General features: G+C 37.0%; 1 protein-coding gene across 1 annotated transcript in view; it reads left to right on the forward strand.

Annotated features, from left to right (window-relative positions):
• Positions 1-16,644, forward strand: part of LOC139751283 (glutamate receptor ionotropic, NMDA 2B-like) — a 461,671-nt gene extending 445,027 nt beyond the window's left edge. Inside the window, exons 18-19 of the mRNA XM_071666604.1 lie at positions 3,004-3,054; positions 10,143-16,644. Of these exons, the coding sequence (XP_071522705.1) occupies positions 3,004-3,052 (49 nt within the window). The 3' untranslated portion in view covers positions 3,053-3,054; positions 10,143-16,644. The remainder of the gene's footprint in view (positions 1-3,003; positions 3,055-10,142) is intronic.
• The last annotated feature ends 5,300 nt before the right edge of the window (positions 16,645-21,944 follow it).

The following is a 21,944-nucleotide window of genomic DNA, read 5'->3' on the forward strand; positions in this document are numbered from 1 at the left end:
TGGGTGGCAAGTTGTTAGAAGCAGTGAAAAGTTTTTATCGAGGATGTAAGGCATGTGTACGTGTAGGAAGAGAGAAAGTGATTGGTTCTCAGTGAATTTAGGTTTGCGGCAGGGGTGTGTGATGTCTCCATGGTTGTTTAATTTGTTTATGGATGGGGTTGTTAGGGAGGTGAATGCAAGAGTTTTGGAAAGAGGGGCAAGTATGAAGTCTGTTGTGGATGAGAGAGCTTGGGAAGTGAGTCAGTTGTTGTTCGCTGATGATACAGCGCTGGTGGCTGATTCATGTGAGAAACTGCAGAAGCTGGTGACTGAGTTTGGTAAAGTGTGTGAAAGAAGAAAGTTAAGAGTAAATGTGAATAAGAGCAAGGTTATTAGGTACAGTAGGGTTGAGGGTCAAGTCAGTTGGGAGGTAAGTTTGAATGGAGAAAAACTGGAGGAAGTAAAGTGTTTTAGATATCTGGGAGTGGATCTGGCAGCGGATGGAACCATGGAAGCGGAAGTGGATCATAGGGTGAGGGAGGGGGCGAAAATCCTGGGAGCCTTGAAGAATGTGAGGAAGTCGAGAACATTATCTCGGAAAGCAAAAATGGGTATGTTTGAAGGAATAGTGGTTCCAACAATGTTGTATGGTTGCGAGGCGTGGGCTATGGATAGGGTTGTGCGCAGGAGGATGGATGTGTTGGAAATGAGATGTTCGAGGACAATGTGTGGTGTGAGGTGGTTTGATCGAGTAAGTAACGTAAGGGTAAGAGAGATGTGTGGAAATAAAAATAGCGTGGTTGAGAGAGCAGAAGAGGGTGTTTTGAAATGGTTTGGGCACATGGAGAGAATGAGTGAGGAAAGATTGACCAAGAAGATATATGTGTCGGAGGTGGAGGGAACGAGGAGAAGTGGGAGACCAAATTGGAGGTGGAAAGATGGGAGTGAAAAAGATTTTGTGTGATCGGGGCCTGAACATGCAGGAGGGTGAAATGAGGGCAAGGAATAGAGTGAATTGGATCGATGTGGTATACCGGGGTTGACGTGCTGTCAGTGGATTGAATCAGGGCATGTGAAGCGTCTGGGGTAAACCATGGAAAGCTATGTAGGTATGTATATTTGCGTGTGTGGATGTATGTATATATATGTGTATGGGGGTGGGTTGGGCCATTCTTTCGTCTGTTTCCTTGTGCTACCTCGCAAACGCGGGAGAACGGCAAAAAAAAAAATATATATATATATATATATATATATATATATATATATATATATATATATATATATATATATATATATACGTTGAAATGTATAGGTGTGTATATGTGCGTGTGTGGACGTGTATGTATATATTGGGTAACAGAAGTGTAAAGCTTTCTTCCTGTGACACACAAATAGCAATCTTGCAGAAATAAGTAATTACATGCATGCATCCCATTTTCTGTATCACTGCCAGAATCTGTCTCAGGAACAGCAATCTTGAAATGCAATTTGCTCAAAGCTGGAAAGAAAAATAAAACTGAATTAGGCTTATGAAATCTGACAGAAGAAGATGGATTCCAAATGACAGAATTCCAAGATCTTCCGCACCCTTCAGCCAAAAGATGTGTGTATTATCCTCTCTTAATTCACAGGGCAATGACCGACACTTTCTCAAATTACATCTCAAGTGATTACCAATCTCCCTATCAATTGATAGTGATAAATGCTGTCCCTCCTTATTTATTAAATACACTCATGCTTTTTTAAGTGTTCATAAGAGTTTCAGTTTGTTAAATTTTGGTTCCTACCTCTTATTCTTAACTTTGATTATCCCTAAGGATGTTTATCTGGTAATTAGATATTAAAGGAAATACCACTCTCTCTCTCTTTCGCATTGTATTTCATCATGATAAACCCTTTCCTAAACTGTTTAGCCTATACCTAAGCTGTTTATCCCTTACCTATGCCACTTTTTTCCCCATATCATGAAAATCTTGAAAATTCAGTCCTTAACCATCCAGATCATTAAAATCTGGCCTTTCAAGATATGCCCCATTTTCAAACTGACTCTTTGAATTTGTAAAATTGGACCTTATTAAATTTTGATACCCTAAAATCCAGATATTAAAATTCCAAAATTTTATTATTCATACTGGTTAAATACAAGCAGTTTTCATGAGTACTTTTTTCTAAATATATATTTCTTGAAGCAGTCTTCATATCTTGCAATATTTAATTCATATAATATACCATATGAGAGATATCAGTGCTCTCTAAAATGCCCAAGATGTTCAGAGGATATCTAATTCCATCAGAATATATGTTGATATATAAAATAACAACAGAATATATTTTAAACTATGTAATTTTCAGAAATGTCTGTCTGTATGTATACTTAAATCTCTGTGTTCCTATGATATGTATCTAAGATATGTATACGTTATATATATATATATATATATATATATATATATATATATATATATATATATATATATATATATATATATATATGTATATATATATATATATATATATATATATATATATATATATATATATATATATATATATATATATATATATATATATACCAGTCCTAGCATAAATCAGTTACGTTTCTGAGAACAGGACCTCAGACGCCAAAACCTGCAAACTGTAAATTCCAATTTATCCCTTTGTAAACTGTGTTATGTGTAAACGAATGTAAACCTTCAATATCCAGAGGATTTAGTTCAGTTGTATTTTTTCAATATCCAGAGGATTTTTAGTTCAGTTGTATTTTCAGTGACCAGTCTAATTTTAATTCTAGTTTATTGATTAATGATATTAATTAGATAATTTTAGAATACTTCATTTATTTAGAGTAAATCTTGTATCAGTTTCTCTTAGTATTTTAGAAAGTAGTACTTATGTTTTTCTATTTATCAGAATTCTTTTATTATATTATTATTGTTTAGAAAGGTTTTCGAATTTTAGAACATTTTACATCTTTTAACATAATATTTACTGCCCATTAATTGACTTTTTCTTCTCTCCTTTCAGAACATCAATGGAAATAAGAGAAATTGCTGAAATGGAAACAGTATTATAAAGGTTTGATATGTTAATGGTGTAAATAAAAGGAAATAAAGACTTTTGTAATCAAAGTTCAAATAAAAGGTGTAGACTTAGGGCTTGTTCACATTGCATTTGTACGTCTGTCGATTCAGAACTTTGTATAACAAAATAGGTGTCGAATGAGCTATTATAATAGGGGAATCCAATTCCACTGGAGTGTCTGGCTCACTCACTGTTCTGATGCTATAACTATTCACATATTGATGCTCATGTAGTCTGTTTTACATATTGTCAGTATTATTAGGTGATTGAACCCGCCCGTAGGTTCACAAATGCTGTTCTTTGATGCTGTTTGTGGTCTCTCAAAACCATCCTGTACATAATACATTTGAGTGATAGTCATTTGTTTTGGGTAGTCTTTTTACAAAAAGCTGCTGAGTACTATTCGGGCAGTTGTGCACAGTAGGATCGTTCACTGGGGATCTGACCGCCATGCTTCACAAGGCTGAAATCTAATCAGGTTGAAATATGAAGGAAGCTCTTAGGAGGATAAGACATATAGGTGCGACTGTCACACATAAAATGGATGCAAGGATATTATTCTGTTAACTTCACTGCTGTTTCTTGAAATTGTTAAGAGATGAATTTTAAAATCCTTGGTTCACAGATTGATGTTAAATCCCATTGACTTCATCAAATGGTGAACAAGATATTCAGCATATCTGAAGTTCCCCTTGTTTATATATGGTCTGATTTACCACTTACAGTCCATGGGGTTAACACCGTTAAAACTGATATACCAAAATGTGAATTTATCTTAATTTCATTACTGTGTAGAAACAAAATTTTCATAATGTGATCAAGTCTCCCCTTTTTACATGTTGCATAGTGACTAGGAATGATGTCATTAAAAAGAAGGATGGAATTTTTGTAATCTGGGAGGCCTGAAGATATCATCAGAGAACTCACATTCAGTAATTTGGAGAAGGATAAGATGGAGTTATACTTGAAGCATCATAGGAGTTTTTTCCCCCATAAATAGTTCCCCATTTTCTGGAATGAGGAAGACTACTGCAAAACCTTTTTTCATGGGATTTTCAAGCATTTCCAAGAACACTTCAGTAAGCATATGCAAGGAATAATGAGAAATTTCCAGACACCTATGACAGCATTCCAAGGGCTTTAATCCCAACCCTAAAAAGCTTTCTATGAAGGATATAAATCTCACCATTTAAATTCCAGCAAGCATGGTAGCAATCCATCACTTTTATGATGCCATCCAGGAGATAGAGAGAGGAATATGATAAAGCTTTACTTAGTCTTGATACTGCAGTTAGATTGTTATGCCTTCACTCATATTAGTTGGATTCTCATGCAAAAGGTACTCGTTTCCCACAAGATTTGTGACAGCAAAGAACCGTAATTCACTTCGATCATTCATCTATTCTTCCTACAAACCAGTTAGTGCAGATTGAAGGTCTGTCAACTAGATGTTCTTGCTTCCATACTGTTTTATCAATTTTTAGAAGGGTCAGACAGTTCATGTAGGAATTTGAGATGCACACTCAGAATTTTGAGGAAACTCCATAGATTTATGCATGTATGGAGCAAAGTTTAATGATTTATGGACGGATTAAGGCAAAGCTTCTAGTTAGACTTTGATTGATCAAGGAAGTACAAATCTGTTGAAATGAATGTTACAAAAGGTAGCTGCTTTGAATTAAAAATTACAGTAGAACCTTGAGCTTCCACAGTTTGGAAACATTCCAAGAAAGTGTTTTGGGCTATTTTTGATTTTAATAGAACTTTTAATTGCAGCACCCAAAGTGATATGTCTCCAGTTTTCCAGGAAAAGTTAAGGAAATGATTTGAGTAGGGTCTTTGAAGTGATTGTGCTAATAGAAATGTTAAAGGAATTAGACCACCCTGGAAGGAACCTTTGCCCAATTTTGTCCATCAGAGGTTCCACTGGTATGAAGTATGAGCTGTACAAAGAAATTTCACCTATACTTATAAGACTTAACAGAAGAGGACTATAGGTGGCAGTAGGTCTCATGAAGCATTTTAGTAGTCATGTGAATTAAACAAGACCTCTCAGAGCATCTAGTTGCTGTAGTTGCAGGTGTTGCTGAAGGCATCTGATGTTCCCAGGAGAGCTTCCAGATACTGATTAACTTAAAAGTGACAATATAGGAAACAGACCCTATGTGGAGAGCTTTTAAGAGAGTTTCTAGATATTATATTACAAGAAGCGATCCAAGAATGAAGCACTTGAAGAGCTTCCAAGAAAGTTTTGACTTTTATCATTTTAAAAGAAACTTGGGAGAAATACTCTAAAATGGAGTATTCATGAGAGCTTCCAGTCCTTAATCATGTTGGAATAAGCATTCCAGGAAGTAAGTAGACCAAATGAATTTTCAAGAAAGCTTTCAGATTATGCACAAAAAGTGTAAATAGAAAGACACCACGGAAAGCATCTAGAGAGCTTCTGGTTTGTATCCACCAGAGGAGAGAGGGTTACAGAAAGGAAAAACTTAAAATATAATGCTTTCCAGAAAGTTTTTGGATACAGTTACTGTTGAATCATTTTAGAATCGCCCAAAGAAAAGCTTTTAGAAGTTTCACGTTAGGGATGATATGACAAGAAGCATTTCAGTAGGTGTACTCTCAATAGGTAAAAGTTTTCAGGGGAACTAACAGACCGTGAATGTGTTACAAGAAGCATTCAGAGAGATGGACACTCCAAGGATATCTTATAGGAGGGCTTCCAGATAGTGATTTATGTTACAAGAAGCATTCCAGAAAACAGACATTCCAAGATCTGGAGAGCTTCCAGGCTGTGATTGACTTCGAAGAAGTGTTCTATTAGATCAACAATCCCAGAGCTTCCAGAGAGAATTGTATCACAAGAACTGTTCCTGGAGTGAAGCATTGCAGGCTAGAACCTTGCATATATCCCCAAATACTGTAGAGGTATATGGAACTTGAAGATTAGTTCAACAACAGCAAGGAAGCACTAGAGGTTTGTATTTTAATGCCTACATTCAAAATGAGTTTCATTTCATTGTATTCATCAATCTTACAGTAAGATGAAGCATACAGATTAATACGTACCACATGATTGAATGTAGTGCTTGAAAATGGTGTCATTCGAAGAGCAAGAAGATGATAAAACAAGTTCAGTAATATCAGTACCCTATATTTCAAATGAGATAACCCATAAGAAATTACTTTCTTTGGAATAAGCTGGAAATCCCAAGAAAAAAATCACAAGATCATGGGTTATCCTTAGGAGATTGCTACTAATATAATCACTTCAAATAATCAAACCATCAAATTCATCCCACACACTTAATTGGATGTAATGCTGTGTTGATTTAATCATACCAGGGCAGTCCATGTAAAATCCTACAGTGATTCTGCCACTATTTATATTACTGTTGTCCCATTATAATCTTGAATTATTGTTTAAACTTACTATATAATGGCACAGTTTATCCAGGGTATTTATATATATATATATTTATCCAAGGTAATTTCACATTAATCTAAAAATGTATTATCTCAACCAGATATCTTGATAACCTTGCTTGAATATCATAATACTCCACAGTAATCCCCATAATGATTCCATGAAATGAATGATCTCATTATAATCTCAGTTTGGCAGTATTTTAATAACTCATTTGCATGTCATGAATTCCATTGTAATCCCTCTGAGATCTTTCAAAAGCTTCCTTGTAATTGCATCAAAATTGTACTTACTTCCAACAGTGAATCATATCTGGGTCCATCGACTCACCTGCCTTGCTGTGGTTCCTTAACAGCTTGACAGGGAATCCACCAGAATCCTTGAAGACGGTAGGGCTTTGCAACCCATTCGATGGGTAAAACCAGTTCTTGGTTAAGAATTTTCTGTCATGGGTCAGTGCTCACTGGTAATTGATTCCCTCTTCTCCATAATTACTGAAGTGTAGAGGATATTTGATGTATGCTATTAATTTAGAAATGTAAGCTGTTCATATAGTGTCACAGAACTTGATTTTTATCCTTTTTCATGGTAATTTAAGGGTTTAAAAATTATACTAGTGACATTTCCAAATATCCCAAAGGTACTTAATAAATTCTATAAGGTCATTTGAATATTGAGACATAACTGTAAGCCTCTTTCATAAACGTAAGGGTGTGGAAAAGAAACGTATGTTTGACAGTGGGCACCTTGGTCTCGTTGCTTGCTCTGCCCAGTTGAGGAGCTACCCTGTAGTACAGCCAGCAGCTTCGTTCATTTAGTTTTTGAATTTTTTCTTTTCCTTTTTCCCTATGTATTTTTTGGGCTTGATAACAATCACTAACAGTTGTTTCTTCTCTTTCTTTGTCTGGTTCGCACCATCGCCCGACGCTTCTCACTTGTTCCTCCTGGTGTAGTGCATAAACACTATAGAGTACACGTAAGCATCTGGGACAGGTGAACAGGCTACATACTAAACAGCGTCATCGTCCAGGGTCATCTCTCTTTGCAAGGGGTAACAGACAGAGATTGATTGTCATTTCACATTCTGACAAAGTAAAGGGGAGGGAAGACAGATGTCCTACCATGATAAAGTTAGAATCCAGATTTAAGCACTATACCGGAAGGGAATAATTCTTTAATTAACCCCTGGAGCACGACGATGCAATCCTTAAGTAGTACGACGGTACAACCCTTTCGTACCGTGGTACTCAAGGGTGGTACCGTCGCGCTGCAGTGGTTGACAAGTTTCTTTTCATCTTGTGTGTGCTTCAGCCATATGTGCGAGCGGCGCCGCCTTGCTGTAGGGGTCCTAGCTGTTCTCACGAACCCCGTCGACGTCATCGCCTACCAGGTCACTCTGGGTCAACCACAGCAGCAGGTCAGGCCATGGTCATGGAGATGGAGAAGTGCTGGACACTTCTGTAACAGCCCTCATATACCCAGGACACAGGTTCGATGTTGCTTAGGGGACTTGGTTGCCATAAAGTAGTTGGCTGTGCTATAACCTGGGACCCAAGAACAATATACAGGGGGAGACACCCTTAGTTAATAGAAAATTGTATCAACTTGAAACATATATGTGTAAAGATCTCTTAAACATTTAAGCTCTTGTTCTCTTCCAACCTTCTTCTTTTCATGTACTTCTTTCCTCCCAATCTTTTTCCTTTTAATAATGTGTTGCATCTCAGTGCTTTGCAATAGGTTTACTCTGTACCTTGTACCTACTGCCTTTCCATTTCTGCATCAGTGTGTTTCTCTCTCTCTTTCATTTGTATTTATTTTTGCTTGCTTGCTTACCAGTTTCCTCCTGTTTCCCTTGTTTAACAAAGTTAATGACCCCCCCCCATACGCACAAATATATCATCAAAATTTGATCCCTTACCACAGATTTACAAGACCCTGATCCCTGAAATCTGGCACCATAGATTAGGATTATTGTAGAAAAGCCCAAAACTAAAAATTGGAACTTCAAGAAGCAGATTTTTAGAGTATATACTTCCCACGTATTCCCTGCGTGTCTTAGAAGGCGACTAAAAGGGGAGGGAGCGTGGGGCTGGAAATCCTCCCCTCTTGTTTTTTTTTTTTATTTTCCAAAAGAAGGAACAGAGAAGGGGGCCAGGTGAGGATATTCCCTCAGAGGCCCAGTCCTCTGTTCTTAACGCTACCTTGCTAAGGCGAATAGTTTGAAAGAAAGAAAGATATATATATATATCTTTTTTTCTTTCTTTTAAACTATTCGCCATTTCCCGCGTTAGCGAGGTAGCGTTAAGAACAGAGGACTGGGCCCTTTTTGGAATATGCTCACCTGGCCCACTCTGTTCCTTCTTTTAAAAAAAAAAAAAAAAAAAAAAAAAAAAAAAAAAAAGAGAGAGAGAGAGGGGAGGATTTCCAGCCCCCCACTCCCTCCCCTTTTAGTCGCCTTCTACGACACGCAGGGAATACGTGGGAAGTATTCTTCATCCCCTATCCCCAGGGATAGTATATATATATATATATATATATATATATATATATATATATTTTTTTTTTTTTTTTTTTTTTAACTGTCTTCCTCCACAATCAAGAGTCCAACAATCCAGATCACCAAGATTTGTGGAAGGATATTCCTTATGCGTGAAATCCTAGTGTATTACATTAGTTACATTTACCATACCCTCTGACACATGGGCCTCTTAACACCCACATGCATAGCACGGGGGTGTTTAACATCAGGACATCCAACACCACATCTAATAATGAACCTGTGACCCTTGGAGCACTTAAATTTCCAACTCTTGAAGTCTAATACTCGGGCCTAGAGCACAAAAATCATAGCATTTGTACTTTTAGTGCCTTTAACATTGTACTTTTAGTACCTCATCTCAAACATGGCACCTTTTAATTCTGAAACTGATGCTAGAAATCTAATGTTCTACCTCTAAAACCAGACGAGTTAAACATGCAGTCTAAAGCAACATAATTCTGACACTTGAATTTTTATAATGTACACCTAACACCATGTAACACCTGGATTTTAACAGTATACCTCTTCAAATATTAGACCCTAACTTTTTACCTATTTGCACTGACTTTTACATGACATCCCAAACATTGAACTCCTAGCAACGGATATGTATCACCAAACTTTTTAACACTACCCCTTTCACTGTTCTCATAACACCATATCTCCCAGGACACCAGAGCACGAACACCATACCCTCCTAACACCAGAGCCCTGACCTCTGCAGTTGACCCCTGACCTCCCCTGGCTGGCTGATGTCTTCTCCGGGTCAAGACGAAAATGGGAAATGAAAACGCTTGTAAAATAGTAGATTAAAACCGTACATGTCCGAGCTAGCTAGCGAAATACTGGTAATTCAACCGATTTCTGTGTGTGTGTTTGTGTGTGCATATGTGTGTGTATGAGTTTGGGGTTGTTTGCGTGTGTGTTTGTGTAGATGAGTGTGTGTCTGTTTGTCTTTTTATAAGTGTTGCTAAACCATTCAACTGAGGAGCTTAAGGCTTCCAGTTGTGAGGAGTATTTGCAGTTGTTTTTTTCAAATTCTGTGTGAATTTTGTTCCCTTCTTTTATAACTAAAAGACATTGATATTCATTAGATATATCTGCTTCCAGTGCTGTCCCGCTCACTAGAATGGATGTCCTCACTGATGCACACAGTACAGAAACACTTTAATAAAAAGTTTCCTTGGGAGGCAGTTTGAAATCTCAAGTGCTTCAGAAACCTGTGAGTTTATATCTTTTTGGATGACTAATTTGATTAGGTTCAATATATTTTTAATTTGAAAGAGGTATTTCATCATCTCTGTGCTGTAGCTACAATAGATACATATGCACATGGGTAAAACTTCAAGAAATGATGTTTGTTCTAAGAAAATTTAATCAAAACACTTTTACATTAAATGAAACATTTCTGGTCAGACATTACATTAAACAAGACACACCTTCATTAACACCAAAATGAGCTGCGTACTTTTTTTCTAGACGTGTCTAGTGAAATATAAAAATGTTGCAAAACATTACTCTGTAAATATGGGTTACAGGCTTTGAAGATTTCATAATGGTTCACATTAAATGAATTAGGAATAAAAGTCTCTCTTTTTCAGTTCTGTGTAACAATATTCATCAGTTACAGGCTTCATTACTTTATTATTATAACTGTATGAAGATCAAAATTCATCAAGCTCTATGACTGACAGGCTTTGAAACTTCTGAATTTATTTCAGATGATATGATATATGGGGTCAGCTTGTATTATTTATGAGAGATGGACAAACATTTTTTTCAGTCTAATTGATTGTACTAAACAGAATGTTTATTAATAAGTTTGTTGCTAATGAGTCATCACATCTTTTTGGTTCTATGATTAAAACTGAATTGCAAAATAACAATAACTACTGGAATGAAAATGGTGTTCATTAACTGAACATGAAGGTGATCATCAAAGTATGCATATGTCAATTTTTATATCGGGAGCTGTTGACTCGGTGCATCATACATAACAGCTACAGGATGGATGTGAGTGAATGCAGACTTTGTTTGTCTGTTCCTGGCACTACCTTGTTTACGTGGGAAATGGTGATCACGTATGAATTTTCTTTTTCATACTTGAACGTCATTTCCTGCGTTAGTGAGGTAGCACCGGGAACAGTCAAAGAAATACCGCATCAGCTCACATCCACTCTCTTGCAGTCATGTAATGCATCAAAACCACACCTCCCTATCCACAACCAGACCCATCAGACCTTTCCATGGTTCACCCAGGGAACTTTACATACCCTTGGTTCAGTCTGTTGACAGCATTTCAAATATATATATATATATATATATATATATATATACAGTAGGGTTGTGATATTGCACAAGATAGATACTAAAACAATGTCCGCTCAGAAGAATATCACAATCTCTCATGACACCCATTTCCATGTAAAGAAAGGGTTAGGAGCTGTGGAAGAAAAAGAAAATCTAATCCAAATGCTATGGGAATGATGTACCAAATAATACTCAATACCTTAACCAGGCAATGAAAATAATACAAAGGACATGCAGAAAATGATAGACAAGTATCTTCCTGTTTGTCACATCCACATTCCTTTGGGACAATAGGATAGGTTAAGGAAGGTTTTGTTGTATATTCTTTCTGAGTCAGTAGATTAGTTCATACATTAGGTGAGAAAGTAGTAAAGAGATTTGCATCAAAAAATACCTGTGGATTATAAATAAAACACTATTTAATATATCGTTCTCCGAAAAAATTAGATTATATCACATATGATCACTAGCCTCATTTTGCCTTGCCTATCTGAATTGCAAATGTTTTACTGTACCACCCATATTTACTTTATTTTAATATGCATGAATTGGTTATTTACATACTAAAATGAAATGTGTAGAAAAACATATGTAGAATACAATTTACTACATCATTCAGTGGGTAAGGAGTGCATTCGATATATGCTTGACTTTATTAAAAAAGAAATACATATATTGTTTGTGAAGGATATTTGTGCATACCTATATGAAAATTCATAATTTGTGTAGTAATGGTGAAGACATTACTTAATGGAGGTGGTGGTAGTTAATGAAAATATGATTATTGCAATACTCATATAGATTATATCAGAATTAATTTTTTACTGAATCACTTCAAATTTTCACTAATTTTACTCAAATATATTTTTGGACAAAATGCTCATTTTCTTTGGTTGACTTATTGCTTGGTAGTGTGAAGGAAGGGTACAACAGGACAACCACCCTCCAGCCAGCAGCAAGTAATGAGACTTCCAGATATAAGAATTGAAATAAGTGTATTAGCTTGTTGAAGTAAATATTAATTGGTTAATTACCATTTCCACTTTATACATAACAAAGATTGCTGCTGTGATAAGTGTGTAACCCAAAAGCAGGTTTATGTGGTGTTTTGTTTCAAAACTGAGAAATATCATTTGTTTCAGTATCTCACACACACACACACACACATAAATGGGTTCCTGAAACACTTCAGAATTCTGAATTGATAACACACAAATTCGTCGTTCCTTTGTTTTTCTCACCTCAATCATCACTTGTTTCACTTCCTCCCATGTAGAAGGGATGGATGAACAAATTATGATGTCAGAGGTATTTCCCGGGATGTTTTGGCTACAAACTCATCCCATTAGTCTTAAGAAAAATAATGTTAAATGTAAGACAGTTGTGTCAACAATAAGATTGTTTATGTTTCATGTGTATTCTGTAAATGCCTAAGCTTTTGAAGCCCTACTTCACTCATTAAGCTATCCCAGTATTTTTTATCTTTATATTTATTCAATTCTTGGTTAATCTGATAATGTGATTATCATGATATTTAATAAATTGTGGTGTTTATAATTATGTACGAATTAGTGTAAGTTGGAACGAGAGTGAAGGACAACATCGGAGAGAATTTATTTGAAATTTGCTCAAGGAGAATTTTCAATCTTACTGAAAATTTTTCTACAATAGGAAAAGAAGCTCAGGGTTGAAATTTGATTTAGATTAAATTTGAAAAAAAAATTCAAACAAGAAACATTCTCAGATGAAATATATCTATTTATAATTGAAGTGCTTGTAAATAAGCTAAACCATATTCAAATTCATTTTTTTGGTGTGCAACTGGACTTAACAGGTAACTCTCCAGCATGAATTCCGTCACCCAGACTGTATTTCAATAAAAGCCTTATTGTGTGAAAAGTCATAATTTTTTAGTTTAGAATTAAGAACTGTAATGTATGTAAAGTGGACACAGAACCAAACACCAAATCATTTCAGAAAAGGATTTAAGAATATCAAGGAAAGATATGGTAATTACCTCTGCTGTTTTTTAATTCCATGACATGTTCTAGAGCTCCAGTGATACCACTTACAAATATAAGAGTGTCCTTTTGCTGTTCATTTACAATTTTGGTAGTCACTGTTGAATATAAAAATGAATGCTCATAGATGCTGGATTTTTCTTTTCTTGGCAATTCAGTACTGATAATTGCCAAATGTTCTTTTAAGGTTAAGGGTGAGATCAGGCTGCCAGATCTAGAAAAACTATGATAATTTACTTTGGAACTGATAATAATTTTACAGTTATGTGGCTGGAACATTATCTTCTGTAAAGATACAAATTTATTTTACAATGCTCTCCTGATCTTGCCCTGTAATATTAAGGAATCATACTTTTTTATTTGGTTCATTACAAGGTTGTGCCAAACAATTTAAACAACTCATCAAGACAAATAAGAATGATGGGTCTGTCTACTCGTCTGGTTAAGCACAATTTGATAAGGTGATTCAACATGAATTAATTTACTTCACACCAGTATTGTCTTTATTTCTAATTAGTGTATCTTGGTATCATTTATGATAAATTAAGAGCACATGAAGACTTAAGTTGTCAACTAGTGGTATTCTATGTACATATATATGGCCGTCAAGAGGCAGGTCTTTCTATCATTTCATCAAGAGAATGGTTCTCATTAGAGAAAACTGTTCTCACATCACATCTCGCACTAAACTAATTCCTGTTCTCATTTGAGAATACTTGTGCTATATAAATTTTGTACAGTCAGTATTAAGGGTTATATTGTAGAGAATAATATTCAAAATCTCACTTTGATTCGGGTTATCTGGACAGCTAGATTCTACTTTGACCATTCAGATCATTCTATTCTGTGATGTTTTGAGGTGCCTCCAACTGCGTAAAGAGGGCAAGTGAAATCCAGACAGTGAAATTTTGATCACCAGTGTTCAAAAGTTAATCATAAAATGTAAGTGGTTCAAAATATTGGTTAAAGGGATTCAGGACTTCACTTTCATGTATTGAATAAGAAATGGAATTGTGAACTGTAATCACACATCCTGTGAAGTAATGTAAACTAATACTGTGTTTGAGTATTGGTGTATCATTGACATATTCCAACAATACCCAAATTTTCATAAACTGAATATTTAGAGAATATTCATATTTAAAAAATGTATTTGGGTGTTTTTATATCCAAATAATATCCAAATATATGGTGATAATTCAAGTATCTTTTGATTATTGCAGTATCTGTGTACTAAAACTTTCAAACAATCTTGAGAATATTTGAATACTTCAGGAGTTAGGATACCTATTTAAAAGACTACCTCTGCAATATCTGAAGAAAGAATATCTGAGATGTATCCAAATATCAGTAACCAATTACTTGCAGAATATCCAAATAACCGTAGACTTACTCCCTGATGACCCGAATGTTATTGAATAAGTTAAGACAATAATATACTTTTTATATTAATATTATAGGTGAACCCCTTCAAGTGTGATGCCATACGTGCATATACATATACATTGCATGTATGAAGCTATGAATACATATATGTATATCTGCGTATGTATACCTATAAATACATGTATGTACATCCGTTTGTGTATAACTATGAATACATGTATGTATACATGCATATATACCAAAGAATATATGTATACCTGTATATTCATATATGTACATGTATATATATCTGTGAATTTATACCTGTAATTACATATGTATTTATGAATATAAATTCAAGTATGTATATGTGTATGTATACTTATATGACATGTATGTATGCCTATAGATACATATATGCATACCTATAAATGCATGCCTGCATACCTGTATGTCAGTCCATAAAAGAACATATATGTATGCCTTTGCGCATGCCCGTAAATACATGTATGTATGTCTAAGTATACATATGAATACATGTATGTGCTGGGTGTACGAGGCAAGGCCTTCCACTCCCTTGCACCTGAGTCTTATATTATATCATGTGTACCAAAGCAGCTTTGTTTATGTCTCTTTCTGCGGCGGTTGTGTGGTACAGAGGTGATCGAAAACGATCTTCTGTGGTACATTTTTCACGTCCAGCACTCATGTTGTATTTGATTATGTAATTACTTTAGTTAACTTGGCTGGACTGGTAAGAATTGTATCGCACCTGATTTTGTTTTAGTTGTTGTATCTTGAAATATATGGTAACTGGCAAATGGGATATATTCAAAAGACAATTTATAAATGAGTTTAATGTATTCAAGGATAATCTTCCTCACATAGATTATTTTTTCCCCATATGTCCCACATATTTATTTTTGCAAAAACCACATTGTTTTTCCCTTGATTTCTAAGAGAAACATACTTTTAAAAGACTGCCTGATATATAAATAACTTAGGAACATTTCTACTTAGGGCTTGTTTACACCTTCCTCCTTTTCCTCTCCGTTGAATGTTTCTACCTTCCTGTATCTTAGCGGCTTAAAGGAAAACTAAGACCTATATGAGTATATGAATATATATACCTTGTCCATATATAAATTGTTGTTGTGTGCTATGCTACGTGCTATCATCTTACTGTTCTTTGCATTGCTGACCATTTCCTAAATTGGTATCAAGTATTTATTGTTCTGGTTGTCGAAGCAGACATTTACTGACCTACGATTTTCACTTTTAATAATGGTAAATAGAAGGCATCCAGGTAAAGAATTATAAAATGTTTACTTTTACCATTGTTTGATACCAGAAATTTTCATTTTTACAGATGGTGAATAAAATTCATCATAAAATTAATACCAAAAGATTTCCTGGTTATGTTTGTAGGATAAACATTTAGTTTAGGTGATTCATTTCATAGACAAAAACATAATGTTGAGTATTAAGTTATTGTTTAATGCCATTATATAGGAAGTTTATTAATGATTTTTTTTCCACAGACATACAAGAACCTACCTTGTGAACAATATTTTGTATTAGCAGATCTAAATCAAGGTATTTAATGTTATGAAAATTGCAATATGATCATTGACATGTATCAGCAATGTAAAATGTCCGTCTCCTTCAATACTATGTCTGTTTTTTTCTTCTTACTCTTTCTATTGCTATCTTCTGTCTCGTGATTACTTTGTCTTCGCCTTTCTTCTGAACATACAATAATATTTAGTATGGTTCTGTCTTTCCCTCCATTTTTCATGTCAATATCATTCACTCATTCTCTCTCTCTATCTGTCTCTCTCTCTCCTTCAACAACGAAACTTTCATGTTGTTATTGTTGTTATTTTCATAAAAGACATGTGATATTTATAAATAAACTTACAAGCAAACATTGATTTTTTGTCCTAAATTATCCTAGATCCCATCAGGCTTTACCGAACCTAACTGTATAGACCATGACTATAAAATTTACAGAAACTTTTCGTCAGATCAGGTATACTTTGAAACCACCATATACTCAAGGACTATCAAGCAAGAAAGAATGGCGTGATATTAATAGCATTACCTAGAATCTGTTCAGTTGTTTGCTCTAACATGAGTGTGCCCCTGTGATCAGTTGTCATCTGCTTTGTTAATGTTTGAATCTTCTTGGCCCTACAAAGGAAAAGCTGCATTATCTTTCAAAATGATGAAATCCAGTTACAGTCATCCAAGTTTCATTGATTTCCTACAGATTCTAAAAGGCAATTATATGACAACCTAAGCTAGCTGACCAAAATCAAACATATAATGTATCACCTATATCCAAGCCATGCTCTTGTTTAGACTGGGTATTTCCATGGGAAAATTTTCAGTTTAGCCTTCACTCCAAAAATGAATCTCCAAATGTTTAAGCACATTTGAAGAGTGAGCCATGCCCTGTTGTTATCTGTGCATGAATCCGTTACATTTTTTAAGGAATAATCATGTGGCTGTGAAGCCAGTGATTATCAAGGCCCTTAGTTCATGCCCACTTACACAAATGGTTATTCAATGCCTATCATTAACATGTATATAGGTGCTAGTTTGCAGGTACAGCAAAATGCTCCATACTTTTAAGGTTTACAAGTGTCAGTTGAAAATATGTTAAATCATTCTCTTACAAATTACAAGAGGATAGCAAATGTTATTGTTAAAGAAAATTAATACATTTTTATTCTATCTTCCAATCCAGTCTGTGTGTGTGTGTGTGTGTGTGTGTATATATATATATCTTTCTTTCATACTATTCGCCATTTCCCGCATCAGCGAGGTAGGGTTAAGAACAGAGGACTGGGCCTCTGAGGAAACATCCTCACCCAGCCCCCTCAGTCCCTTCCTTTGGAAAATTAAAAAAAAAAGACGAGAGGGGAGGATTTCCAGCCCCCCGCTCCCTTCCCTTTAAGTCACCTTCTACGACACGCAGGGAATACGTGGGAAGTATTCTTTCTCCCCTATCCCCAGGGATATATATATATATATATATATATATATATATATATATATATATATATATATATATATATATATATATATATGGCGTGCTGTCGGTGGGTTGGGTCGGGGCGTCTGGGGTAGGCCATGGAAAGTTGTGTGGGGCCTGGATGTGGAAAGGAAGCTGTGGTTTCGGGCATTACTGCGTGGCAGCTAGAGACTGAGTGTGAACGAATGGGGCCTTTGTTGTCTTTTCCTAGTGCTACCTCGCACACATGAGGGGGGAGGGGGAAGGTATTCCATGTGTGGCGAGGTGGCGATGGGAGTGAATGGGGGCAGACAGTGTGAATTGTGTGCATGGGTATATATGTATGTGTCTGTGTTATGTATATATATGTGTACGTTGAGATGTATAGGTATGTATACTTGCGTGTGTGGACGTGTGTGTGTATACATTGTGTATGGGGGTGGGTTGGGCCATTTCTTTCGTCTGTTTCCTTGCGCTACCTCGCAAACGAGGGAGACAGCAACAAAGCAAAATAAAAAAAAAATATATATATATATATTTAATTATTTTGCTTTGTCGCTGTCTCCTACGTTAGCGAGGTAGCACAAGGAAACAGACGAAAGAATGGCCCAACCCACCCACATACACATGTATACACATACACAGCACATATACATACCTATACATCTCAATATATACATATATATACACACACAGACATATACATATATACCCATGTACATAATTCATACTGTCTGCCTTTATTCATTCCCATCGCCACCCCGCCACACATGGAATAACAACACCCTCCCCCTCATGTGTGCGAGGTAGCGCTAGGAAAAGACAACAAAGGCTACATTCGTTCACACTCAGTCTAGCTGTCATGTAATAATGCACTGAAACCACAGCTCCCCTTCCACATCCAGGCCCCACAGAACTTTCCATGGTTTACCCCAGACGCTTCACATGCCCTGGTTCAATCCATTGACAGCATGTCGACCCCGGTATACCACATATATATTATTTATTTATTTATTTATTTTGCTTTGTCGCTGTCTCCCGCGTTAGCGAGGTAGCACAAGGAAACAGACAAAAGAATGGCCCAACACGCCCACATACACATGTATATACATACACGTCCACACACGCAAATATACATACCTATACATCTCAATGTACACATATACATACACACAGACATATACATATATACACATGTACATAATTCATAGTCTGCCTTTATTTGTTCCCATCGCCACCCCGCCACACATGGAATAACAACCCCCTCCCTCCTCATGTGTGTGAGTTAGCGCTAGGAAAAGACACCAAAGGCCCCATTCGTTCACACTCAGTCTCTAGCTGTCATGTAATAATGCACCGAAACCACAGCTCCCTTTCCACATCCAGACCCCACACAACCTTCCATGGTTTACCCCAGACGCTTCACATGCCCTAGGTTCAATCCACGGACAGCATGTCGACCCCGGTATACCACATCGTTCCAATTCACTCTATTCCTTGCCGCCTTTCACCCTCCTGCATGTTCAGGCCCCAATCACTCAAAATCTTTTTCACTCCATCTTTCCACCTCCAATTTGGTCTCCCACTTCTCCTCGTTCCCTTCACCTCTGACACATATATCCTCTTGGTCAATCTTTCCTCACTCATTCTCTCCATGTGACCAAACCATTTCAAAACACCCTCTTCTGCTCTCTCAACCACACTCTTTTTATTTCCACACATCTCTCTTACCCTTACATTACTTACTTGATCAAACCACCTCACACCACATATTGTCCTCAAACATCTCATTTCCAGCACATCCACTCTCCTGCGCACAACTCTATCCATAGCCCACGCCTCGCAACCATACAACATTGTTGGAACCACTATTCCTTCAAACATACCCATTTTTGCTTTCCGAGATAATGTTCTCGACTTCCAAACATTCTTCAAGGCTCCCAGAATTTTCGCCCCCTCCCCCACCCTATGATCCACTTCCGCTTTCAGGGTTCCATCCATATGGGTTCCATCCATATGGATGGGGTTGCATTTACCCCGGTATACCACATCGATCCAATTCACTCTATTCCTTGCACGCCTTTCACCCTCCTGCATGTTCAGGCCCCGATCACTCAAAATCTTTTTCACTCCATCTTTCCACCTCCAATTTGGTCTCCCTCTTCTCGTTCCCTCCACCTCCGACACATATATCCTCTTGGTCAATCTTTCCTCACTCATTCTCTCCATGTGCCCAAACCATTTCATAACACCCTCTTCTGCTCTCTCAACCACGCTCTTTTTATTTCCACACATCTCCTACCCTTACGTTACTCACTCGATCAAACCACCTCACACCACACATTGTCCTCAAACATCTCATTTCCAGCACATCCATCCTCCTGCGCACAACTCTGTCCATAGCCCACGCCTCGCAACCATACAACATTGTTGGAACCACTATTCCTTCAAACATACCCATTTTTGCTTTACGAGATAATGTTCTCGACCTCCACACATTCTTCAATGCTCCCAGGATTTTCGCCCCCTCCCCCACCCTATGATCCACTTCTGCTTCCATGGTTCCATCCGCTGCCAGATCCACTCCCAGATATCTAAAACACTTCACTTCCTCCAGTTTTTCTCCATTCAAACTCACCTCCCAATTGACTTGACCCTCAACCCTACTGTACCTAATAACCTTGCTCTTATTCACATTTACTCTTAACTTTCTTCTTCCACACACTTTTCCAAACTCAGTCACCAGCTTCTGCAGTTTCTCACATGAATCAGCCACCAGCGCTGTATATATATATATATATATATATATATATATATATATATATATATATATATATATTTTTTTTTTTTTTTTTTTTTTTTTTTTTATACTTTGTCGCTGTCTCCCGTGTTTGCGAGGTAGCGCAAGGAAACAGACGAAAGAAATGGCCCAACCCCCCCCCCCCATACACATGTACATACACACGTCCACACACGCAAATATACATACCTACACAGCTTTCCATGGTTTACCCCAGACGCTTCACATGCCTTGCTTCAATCCACTGACAGCACGTCAACCCCTGTATACCACATGACTCCAATTCACTCTATTTCTTGCCCTCCTTTCACCCTCCTGCATGTTCAGGCCCCGATCACACAAAATCTTTTTCACTCCATCTTTCCACCTCCAATTTGGTCTCCCTCTTCTCCTCGTTCCCTCCACCTCCGACACATATATCCTCTTGGTCAATCTCTCCTCACTCATTCTCTCCATGTGCCCAAACCATTTCAAAACACCCTCTTCTGCTCTCTCAACCACGCTCTTTTTATTTCCACACATCTCTCTTACCCTTACGTTACTTACTCGATCAAACCACCTCACACCACACATTGTCCTCAAACATCTCATTTCCAGCACATCCATCCTCCTGCGCACATCTCTATCCATAGCCCACGCCTCGCAACCATACAACATTGTTGGAACCACTATTCCCTCAAACATACCCATTTTTGCTTTCCGAGATAATGTTCTCGACTTCCACACATTTTTCAAGGCTCCCAAAATTTTCGCCCCCTCCCCCACCCTATGATCCACTTCCGCTTCCATGGTTCCATCCGCTGACAGATCCACTCCCAGATATCTAAAACACTTCACTTCCTCCAGTTTTTCTCCATTCAAACTCACCTCCCAATTGACTTGACCCTCACCCCTACTGTACCTAATAACCTTGCTCTTATTCACATTTACTCTCAACTTTCTTCTTCCACACACTTTACCAAACTCAGTCACCAGCTTCTGCAGTTTCTCACATGAATCAGCCACCAGCGCTGTATCATCATATATATATATTTATATTTATTTATTTATTATACTTTGTCGCTGTCTCCTGCGTTTGCGAGGTAGCGCAAGGAAACAGACGAAAGAAATGGCCCAACACCCCCCCATACACATGTATATACATACGTCCACACATGCAAATATACATACCTACACAGCTTTCCATGGTTTACCCCAGACACTTCACATGCCCTGCTTCAATCCACTGACAGCACGTCAACCCCGGTATACCACATTGCTCCAATTCACTCTATTCCTTGCCCTCCTTTCACCCTCCTGCATGTTCAGGCCCCGATCACACAAAATCTTTTTCACTCCATCTTTCCACCTCCAATTTGGTCTCCCTTTTCTCCTTGTTCCCTCCACCTCCGACACAT

Source organism: Panulirus ornatus, chromosome 11 (genome assembly GCF_036320965.1).
Source record: "Panulirus ornatus isolate Po-2019 chromosome 11, ASM3632096v1, whole genome shotgun sequence".
Classification (NCBI taxonomy): Eukaryota; Metazoa; Arthropoda; class Malacostraca; order Decapoda; family Palinuridae; genus Panulirus; species Panulirus ornatus.